Here is a 10,594-nt window from a genome sequence, read left to right as displayed (position 1 = left end):
AGAAAAAGGAACTGAATGCCCAATTGCTTCAAAGTTCTGATTAGTTTCCCTTGCCCAGACATAACATAATACAGAGGAAGGTGTTTTGCCTTTGCAGCATCCACTGACTAACTGCAGTACAAACATCTGAAAAAAGACGTAAAATAGGGTAACAAATGTGTGTCATGAGCAAAGAAGGAAAGCACAAGCAGTTTCTACAGAAGGAAAAACTGTGCATGGTAGGAAAGAATCATATGAGAGATGCACTAAAAGACCACCCCAGGTCAACAATATGACACTAGCATGGAGTGATCTGGGAAGCATCCTAATGTGATGGCATCAGACATATTCCTCTTTCTGGTCTCTTTCCAGCTAAGAGCGGAGGCTGGGGATGGGTCCTTTAAGAAGTGCTGCAGGCCAAGGACATCAGGTTGTGTAGAAAGAGAGACACCCGTCACTTCCAGAGGGGTTATTTTTCCCAATTAATCACAAAAAGCATTTTCTGACAACTTTAGTTACAAAAGTAAAATTTATTATTAATTCACCATTACCCATCTACAATTCATGGCATCACTTCATAAGCAGATCCCCGTAATCATAGTCACAACACCCACAGACAAGTTCAAAGTACGCTGTTCCTTGCAAAGTTACAAAATTAAGTTTGTTTTACCCCTGTCACTTTTCAAATAATTTAACACACGAGACAGTCATCATTGACATTTGGTCACTGGGTGTGAAATTCATGTTGCAGGTTTCTGTTTTGGCACAACTACCATACCATTGACTCTGGATTTCCAAGCAGCAAAGGTGCAAGTCTGAGTAATGTGTGAACTGGCATTTTCAGCTGCCGGAATTTCAACAGCAGTTCAGAAAAGCTGGTACTTCCTAGTGAGAAAAAAGAAGGAAATAGTTATGTAGCTAAATAGTGCTTGTGGACTGAAATGGTAATAAATGTTGAAAGTAGAATGTTACTGCTTTTCAGCATAGTAGATATTTGTATCTTCTGTGGTTTATTTCCCTATATAATAATTTTGTTGTACTTGTTGGACCATACGTTAAACTGTGTTCATGCAAGCTTAAGCTAAAACTCACAAATAAAGGAAATGACTCATGGAAAGGAATTGATTTTCCTCCAGGAACACCCAAGATGAGGCCCCAGAAACACAAACCAGAAAAAGAACTGGGTTTTTGGTTGGATTTTTTTTGTTTGTTTTTCTTTTTACAAAAGAGGCTGTACAGAGAAATCACTGAAGCTCTCTATATACACTGGAAGAAACTAAAAAAATTATACAAATCTTAGATGAAAATGAAAAGCTAGTATGGGCAAAATTAAGGGGCAGGTCATCCAGTTGAAGGGATCCCAGCAAAAATCATCCAGAGGTCAGACTTAATTCATTCATCCTTAAAAGTTCTCTTTAGCTTTTCCAAACTCTTTCAGGAAGGGAGAAGAGCATTCATACCATAGTGCACATAGAACAGAGGTATTTTATTTGAAAAAAAACTCAGCTGGGCTTTTGCTGTCAGTAGAAAAGTTTGCTGCTTGAGTGCATTTTCTATTCCGCCATTGCCATTTAAATATAAAAAATGAGCTGTGTTGACACTCAAAAGCCTAACTGTTCTGAATGCTTCTCAAAAAATACCATCTGAGCTCAAACTCTGACTTGAGACACAAGGAATATAGAAAATAAAGCCACATACTATTATGTATGTTTTGCTTACTGAGGGTTCTATGCATAAAAGCTCCCCAAACAGTACATTTTCACCTAGAAGAGTCAGCAGCCAGGCTACCTAGACCTGACCTCCCTGCCCCTCCAAAGCAAGGAACAAGATTTTGAAACAAGTAACACAAAAAGCCTCCTTCGAGGGAAAATGGAATGGCTGTAAGGGAAGGCAGCCTGCAGTACACCCTCTAGTATCGCTAACTCTCTATCAACAGGAACTTCCATGCAATGCCAGTTCTCAGAATACTCCAGTTATATCAGAACCTCTGCTTTCATGTAAAAAGAATTAAAGTCCATTCTTAGCCCATGTTAGATGTAGAGTAATTCCTGAGACTTGCATGAGAAGGCAGAGCTAGAATTTATCATGGTCTAAAACAGAGGTGGCCAACCTGCAGCACAAGGACTTCAAGTGGCACAGGCAGATCTGGGGGGAGGGCACAGTGCCAGATAGTACAGGAAATAGAAATCAGAGCAGCAGATCAAGCAGGGGAAGGGGATCAGAATGGCACTTTGGGAGAGTGCAGAGCTTAATTTGTGGCATGCGTGCAAAAAGGTTGGCTTCCACTGATCTAAAAACGTTACAACTGTTGGAGACCTAACTTATGGATGTTTGTACTCCTAGGTTTGACTATAGTACACACAGTAAAAGTTATGTAGCAAACCAAGGCTGGTAAATATACATAAGGGGAATACTGCAAGGAGAATTTACAGTGCTAAGCAAACTGTCTTTTATCTGGGTGCCCCAGCATCAATCAGGACACTGGAAACTCCCGAAGTAGAGAGCCACACCAGAGAGAAAGGACACAGGGAAGCAACGATGCAAAAGGTGGTATCTAAAGGCTGCATTTGGCCTGGAATAGCAAGAAAAGGACTAAAGAAGCTACCCAGGGGACGGTTCCCAAAACATTTAAAGAAAACACCTTTCCTTTGTGTTAGGACACATTCTTGTGCTCCGAAGGAATACGCAGGGCTTCTGGGGGTGATGCCATTCCTTAAGCCAATAAGCTTCACCAATACATTCCCTTTTCCCTGTGGCAGGCATTGACTGAGGCTGTAAAATCCTTCCCATTCTCTACCAAGCTTTAGAGCTTGCCTTGCATCAAAAGTGTGGAAACATTTATTATCCCCAGAACTGGCCAACAAAAACTGATCTCCAGATCTGACTAATAATGACAATGTAATCACTAACATATCATATGCAATGTTCCCTCTAAGGAGCAGCGGTCCATGAGCGCGCTGCCTTGGTCTGTGAGTGTGCCCCCTCGGTCCGGCACTGGACACTTACTGAAGGGGGCCGGGGGCTGGAGCTGGGGGCTGAGGCTGGATGCTGGGGGCCGAAGGCTGGAGCAGGGACTGGGGCCAGGGACTGGTGACTGGGGCCAGGAGCTGGGGCCAGGGGCTGGAGCTGGAGTGGGCTCCATCGCTCCGGGGAAGTGCTTCGCTCCCCTGCATCAGGGCCAGGGAGTGGAGCACTTCCCCAGAGCCGGAGAAGCCCGCGCCAGCCCCCCGCCCCAGCCTCCATCCCTGCCTTGCCTCACCTTGGGGAGGCTCCGCAGGCTCCAGGACACTGCTCTGCTTCCCAGCCCTGACGCCACGTGCCTCCTCGTTCCCCGAGGCGACACGGGGGAGTGGAGGAGTGAAGCAGTGTCCCGGAGCTGGCGGAGCCTCACTGGGGCAGGCAGCGGCTGCTGGGCTCCCCGGAGCCGGGGAGCCTGCGCCAGGCTCCAGCCCCAGCCTTTCCAGGTGTGCAGCCTTGAAAAGACTGTGTGCGGCCACACTTTTAGTTGTGTGCGGCCGCGCACGCACACACCTTAAAGGGAACCTTGATCATACGTGATGAAAGAGCCTGCTTGCCTGACCCACCAGACAGATGCTAGGAGGACAGGCAAGTCTCAAGCTGTCACCCAGAAAAAAAATGGTGAAAAGCCAGGATAGTGCTGGTGCCCTTAGTCCTTTCTCAAGTCCCTCTGCTATAATGCTCCCAAAAAAACTCTCAAAGAAAAAGCATACTTGAACCAGCTTTAAAACCATACATGTGTGAATGGGTAGATGGATATTTGTATCTTCAGTGGTTTATTCCCCTATATATTTTGGGGGAGGGAGGGAGGGAGGGAGTTTGCGTGCGCGCGTGTGCCTTGACAACAATTTCATATATGAGGCAAAAATGCAAGGCCATTAATTACGTATAGCCATTCTGATACAACACTAATTTCTGCCTTACCTTCCAAGCCTCCTGCTGCTAGCTGCCCTGGAGTTGCCACTGCATAGTAAACGAGGAAGCAAGCCAGCATACTTGATTGAGATTCCTCAGCAGGCTGCCCACTTAAATAGGAACGCAGAGACACATCACCTCCAGCTGTAATATATCAGGGAGACCTCTAAGAGTCAAGTAACATTTTCTTGCTTGTTGAAAGGAAAAGTCAAAGGAGTGTAGTGAGACAGGCTCCTGGCCACAGACTTGCTGAAAAGGGCCCCTCACTCTATAGCACAGACGGGCTCATCCAGACCAGGGTCTGAATCTGTAGCTACTCTATTCATAGTCTACTAATATGCCTTCCCCAACCTAATCCCCACTCTGCTTCTGTCATGGACACAGGTGCATTTGCAACCCTTCCAAAATGGCATCAGCTCTTATGTGTAAACAAGCTGAGAACCATTCAAATGTAGCAAAATGCCCCAACTTTAAGGCTAGATAAAGAAGTCTTGAAGTTGGAGATTTGCTACATTTGAGTGGTTCTCAGCTTCTTTACAGGACAGCTGATGCCCATTTGAAACCCTTTGAATGTACCCGTGTCCACACCCACAACATTTCTGCCCCAAGGGCTTCCAAAACAACACACTACCCCCTCTTTTTACACCCGATCTCTTTATGTTAACCAAATCCTTTCACACAAAAAAAGACTTCAGATTTCCTCAAAAAAAAAAACTACACTTAAAAGACTTGAAGCTCTCAAAAATGAGGACATCCTTTAAGTCTGAACCTTACTTTGGCATTACATAATTTGGCATTGCTGTTTTATACAACACACAACATACCACACGTTAGTCACCAAGACAGGCATACATGGCACTGGCAGCCAGATTCACGATACTATTTTAAAACTAGCTGAAACCCGCAAAACATTTGTGATTAAACTTTTATTGCAAAAGTATTTCTTTAAATACAGGATACTTAGTCATCCTTTGACCAAATACTTTAATGGAATCAAAGCTTCTCACCCTTGAAAAGGCTACAAAAAGCTGTCCATGTGTACACACAGGCTTAGTAATATAAAGACATTTTATCAAAAGTCTGACTTTGTAACTTGTTTATAATCATAGAATAAGAGGACCCTTGTACACGTAAGGAAATTGTCCCTTTTAGTAGTTTAATTGCCCTTTTTAATGATTTAACTGCATAACAGTATACATCTTTGGCAGCATATTACAATTAATTTTGTAACGGTGTACACATTTGGTGTTGTATTTCAATTTAAATGACTATTTTACATAGCAAACTAAAGCACATCCCAGCCACCAACAGGCCCTGAACTACAGGGGGCCCTGGTGCTTCGCTCCTGGGCGGTGGTGTTCCCTGGGCAGCACACACCCACTGGCACCCCACCTGGGCAGTCCTGGGGCGTGCCACCACCACAGAGGGAAGCACTGGGGGCCCCTGCAACTCAGGGCCCACCAGCAGCTCACTGCCCTGGCTGTGGGAGAGATGGGCAGGCTCTGGGGAAAAAAGAACCAGGACCCTCACCGCTTTGTTTGTTCTTCCCCTCCCTTTGACAGATCCTGCCCACTCCATGGTGGGAGTCCCCAGTGCTTCATTCTAGCTTTGATTTGCCTGCATATCTGTTTGAAAGGCCTCAGGATCTTCTATAAAAGTAACATGCTTATTCTGTCTGTCTGAAGCACTTTGATTGGTAGTTTCAGGAAGCATTGTGATTGGCTGCTGAGACAACTAGAGTGCTCTGGACAGACAGAATAAGCCCATTATTATTATAGATTACTCAGGGGGCATCAAGATCAGCTTTTAAAACTATGTATTTTCACTCAAAAATTTGATGAAGAAAAAAATTCTGAAAAACAGGCAATTTTGGAGCTACACTTTCTTCACCTGAAATGTTAAAAGGGACAGCGCAGTGTTGATTCACAAGCTGGCCAACTGAGAGAAGCAACATTTGTGAGGTGAGGTAATGCCTTTTATTAGACAAATTCATAAGGTAGGGAGAGTTGCAAAACAACCTTTTGGCTTCAAGAGTCCTTCACCGGGTCTGGGATGAATGCAACACTCTCCCATGTCTATAACATGTTATCTTAGGCCTTAGCCAATGCACTAAATGTTCTCATGGAAACCATGTAAATTAAACCAAACTCTCATTACACACCAGAACTGACTCCTATATAGAAGTGATAAAAGACAAAAAACTCAATCACCAGTTGGAGAACTCATTTTTACAAAAGAACCCCCATTTCACCAAACAGTCCTTGTCTTCAAAGGAAACCTGCAAAATACATTTAGATGACAGGCCTGGGAGCAGAAATTCATTTTTACTGTGCACCAAAACCCTGGGATCAACAAACGCATTGGTTTTATGGACCATTATAAACTTACCTCTCAACCTTGCCAATTTTTCTTTGCTGCATTGGTGGTAACTGCCCATGCCCCTTTCAAGTGGTCAAGTTTATTAACAATCATAGGAACATAAGAACATAAGGTTGGAAGGGACCTCACAAAGTTAACTAGTTCAGGCCCTGCACAAGACAGGATTATCCCCAAGTAAACCAATCTCATTCAAGTGCCTGTCCAACCTTCTCTTAAAAACTTCCAGGGATGGAGATTCCACAGTTTCTCTAGTAGCCTGGTCCAATGCTTGACCACTCTCATAGTCAGAAAATTCCTTCTAATTTCCCACCTAAAATTTTCTCTGCTGCAGCTTGAAGCCATTGTTCTTAGTCCTGTCCGCTACAGCCACACAGAAAAGCCCATCTTCATTCTCAGTAATCATCTTTTAGATATTTGAAGACTGCTATCAAATCCCCCTCAGTCTTCTCTTCTCTAGACTGAATAACCAGAAATAACCCAAGTTAAACTCATACAACTTCTCTAATTTCTCCTTAGCTTAAACTGACTGCTTCTTTCACAAACACGATGAAAGGTGCTTGATATTTGAAAGTCGCCTCCCTCCCTCTCCAATTATACAAGTAGGTCCATTAAAAAAGTCTCATCTCATGAACCTTACTTCTCTCATAACTGGACCGTCATAACTACACCACCAACACTGCTACCACACAGCTAACTTTCAGATAAACAGGGCTCAAAGATGGGCAGCCTGACCTTTCTTTATTCCAATTCACTTTCAGCAGCAAAATTTTAAAAACAGCTGGTGGATAAGATATGAAGAAGCTGGTTAGAAGAAACCATCCTCTTACCTATGCTGTATACGGCAGGGTTTTTTTGTCTCTGAATACACTGTCACACAAGCTTGTCAATACTGCTAAATACCAAACTAGGTGTTACATGTAGGGTGCCAAGTATGGGTGAGTGATCCCAATAGAAAACACATACTGAAGACAAGGTACCCAAGTTTTAATACAAAATAACATGTGGAGCAACACAGGGCTGACCTCAGTGAGCTTTCTTTGTGTTAAAAATGTGTTCTCCATATATTTTTGTCTCAGGAGAGATCACCCACGTTAGTCACCTCAAGGTAAAAAACATAAGTGGGTATCAAGCAGTGATAAGACTGTGGACAATAAGCTAGGCCAGGGTTTAATGGCTATTCTTTACCTTGTAGCCACTGATCCAAAGTGTTATCAATAGTGCACTTCATCACAGGCAAAAATTCAGAGTTCATGAAGAGCCCTCTGCTTGGACTTCTTCCCATCTTGTCCTGGTGGCTCCTGGAGTTGAAGAATTCTAAAACCAGCCTTATCTGGAACAATTCAAATGTCTCAGACACTTCTCTTCTCTCCAACCTTCTCACTGCCTAATAGAAAACAAAAGGTACGCTGAGTTTGTACTGTAGGAGAAAAGAAGTGTTCCTTATGTAACTGTGAAGTAATCAAACTCTTTAAAAAAAACCAATGTATTAACATTCCCCTTCAATGCATGAAAAGAAATAATGGAAGGAACTTTCCTTTGCTGACTCTGCTTCTCATCACCTTATCAGTTATTTTTCATCTGCTGTCTTCAAAATTTTGTTCTTGCTATAAATCCACTGACAGATTTCTACCATTTTTTATTTCTGATACCCATGACAAGTAAGAAAGGTGTTCAAGTATCATGACCGTATACAAAACTATAAGTATTAAAAAAAATAAAGTGAAATTGTTCACTTTACCTGATCTATTGCTATGTAGGTGGGCAGCATTTCTGGATTCTCTTGAGTAACACACTCATAAAGAATAGAGGAGAAAAGGTCCAGAATTTCCTGTTTCTGATAAAAGACACACATTTCACAAAATGCACGCTCTAAGTTCCATTTAGAAATTCTTCAATTGCTCTAATTTTCTTTCATTATGATTAACCCCTGAACATGTAACATTATCAGCCGGGATCTGCATTTTCCTTTTGCCATGGAAAAAAGTAGTGAAACCTGGATTTTCTCATTTTAAGGAGAAAAATGCAGGAGGGGAGGGAAGAAGTTGGGCAGGGCCAGGGCCAGGGCCAGAATGAGAGGGAGGTGTATGGGGCTTGGGGGCTGTAATGGGCAGCCGCAGGGCCTGGCTGGGGAGTGGAACAGAACCGCAGGTGACTCATCCAGGGGCTGGGGGGATGTGTCCCTCCAGACTTGTGCGTGGGGCAGGTGCGGGCTGCCCACTGTGGGCTCAGCCTCCCCACCCTGCTGCCCTCCCCCCAGGGCCTCCGCAGTGCAGCAGACGGGACCTGGCACAGCAGGACAGAGCGGGGCCGGGTCAGGAAGCTTGTTGCCACTGCTGGGAACCCCACGCTGCCATGGTGAGATGCCCCTCTGCCCTCCTGGCAGCAGTGGGGGTGGAGGCACGGTGTTGTGGCCCTCGCTGCTGCCAGGTGGGAAGGGGGCCACCTTGCCATGGCAGCGCAAGGCTCCCAGCAGCAGCAAAGAGCTTCCCTGCCTGGCCCTATTCTTCCCTGCCATGCTGGGTCCCACCCACTAGCTAGATCCAGGTCCCTGGCCCCATAGCCCTGGCAGCTGGGGGAAACAGGGGGCTGTGGGTGGGGAGTGAGGGGCAATGGCATGGGCAGGACACTGCCATATCAGGGTTGCTCAGCACCACAAAGCAGCGGGGGAGGAGGGGACAGCCACAGCTGGACCCACAACCTGGTCAGCGAAGGGGGCAGTGGGAGCTCTGTTTTTCCATGATAAAAATCCAAAAACAAACACCAAAATGTATAGGTATTTATAATTTATTTTGAGGCACTAGGCTTCCAAATTGCTGTAAAATTGTAAATATATCAATAAAATATTGTGTTGAACTGATAGCTATACATATATTAGTGGCATTTCATTTTAATCATGTAAAAACATGGGCTTTGGGGGTTTTAATCAGAGAATTTGTGACTTTTAAACAGAGAAAACCATGATCGCCAATTATCAGCAATTATTCACTTATGTAATGGTTCATGCTCCACTGTATTTCTTCACTTAAACAGAGAAAAATATGGGTTTTTTTCTTCTTCCCTCACCATTTTTGAGGAGTAGATTCATTTAATTCTACTCAGATGATTAAATACAATCCTCACTCAAAAACAACTTAGCTGCCCTAAGTAAAATAATTAATTAAATGTTCTTTTAGTAATGTTGGAATGTCAGGTTTCAGATAGAGTCCCAAAGGAGTTTGCCTTAAGTCTAATGCTATTTCAACATGTTTATCAGTGCTTTGGATGCTTGAATAGAGTTTCCTAAGCAGATTTACAAATGACATGAAAATCAGAAGAACTGTGAACACACTCGAGACAGGAGTAAAATTCAGAAAAAATCTTGATGAATTTAAAAGCTGAGCTAGAGAAGGATACAATTCAGTGCAGACAAATGCAAGATGCTACACTCAGGGAAGAAAAATAAAAAATAAATACAGAATGTAAAATAACTGGCTGGGTGGAAACTGCTAAGAAGGATCTCGGGGTGTTGCTGAATTGAAGACTTAACATGAGTCAAGAGAAGTAGTAGCTACATTAGTCTGAAGTCAGTCAGAAGCAGGGTAGATATGCACCTTTATAGCTGTTAATGCATCTCATCAATGCAATGCAGATGCAAAAAAAATGTGAGTGCAGATTTGGGGCTGCCTCAGCATGACTACCTGGTGTAAGACATCAGAGGTGAAAGTGCCGCTCTGTGGCTGGTTAGGCCTCATCTAGGCATATTGTGTGCAATTTTGAGCTCCACATTTTAAAAAGGATGTGGAGAAATTAATCCAAAAATGTGAGAGAAAAAAATATGATAAAGGTTTTGGAAGGCAAGCTATACAAAGAGATGGCAAGAAAAATAAACATGTCTAGCTTACAGAAAAGGGGGTTAAGGAGAGATATTATAACAGTCTTCAAGTATCTGAAGGGTCGCCAGAAACAAGATGGAAAACACCTTTTCTTCCTTACTGGAGATACTAGGATATATAGCAATGGCTTGAAATTACAACACAGTAGGATTAGATTGGATATCAGGAAAAACTTCATGGTTAAAACAGTGAAGCAGAACTGTTTAGGGAAGTTATGAAATCTCCTGCATTGGAGTTTTCAAGAAGAAAAAGGATAAGCATTGGTCAGGGATGACATAGGGGTAGCAGTGCCTGGACTGGGCTGTGAAAAAAAAAAAAATTGGAAGCACAAGAGACCTAACCACCCCCCCACACACATTACGCAGAGACCATGACAAGAACTCAGCAGTCCAGAGCAGCTGGAAATTGGAGAGGACCATGCTCAGCAGCAG

At 43.6% G+C, this 10,594-nt stretch overlaps 1 protein-coding gene across 2 annotated transcripts in view; it reads right to left on the bottom strand.

Moving 5' to 3' along the window:
- Positions 1–494: 494 nt before the first annotated feature.
- Positions 495–10,594, bottom strand: part of ANAPC1 (anaphase promoting complex subunit 1) — a 96,570-nt gene continuing 86,470 nt past the window's right edge. For both annotated transcript variants that reach the window (XM_025205706.1, XM_014520540.2), the window contains exons 45-48: positions 8,030–8,125; positions 7,477–7,675; positions 3,922–4,056; positions 495–864 (exon numbers count right to left, since the gene is read on the bottom strand). In XM_025205706.1, coding sequence (XP_025061491.1) covers positions 749–864; positions 3,922–4,056; positions 7,477–7,675; positions 8,030–8,125 — 546 coding nt within the window. In that variant the 3' untranslated portion in view covers positions 495–748. The remainder of the gene's footprint in view (positions 865–3,921; positions 4,057–7,476; positions 7,676–8,029; positions 8,126–10,594) is intronic.

The sequence above is a fragment of the Alligator sinensis genome, unplaced genomic scaffold (assembly GCF_000455745.1).
Source record: "Alligator sinensis unplaced genomic scaffold, ASM45574v1 scaffold794_1, whole genome shotgun sequence".
Classification (NCBI taxonomy): Eukaryota; Metazoa; Chordata; order Crocodylia; family Alligatoridae; genus Alligator; species Alligator sinensis.
This window is presented reverse-complemented; position numbering and strand designations above follow the sequence as displayed.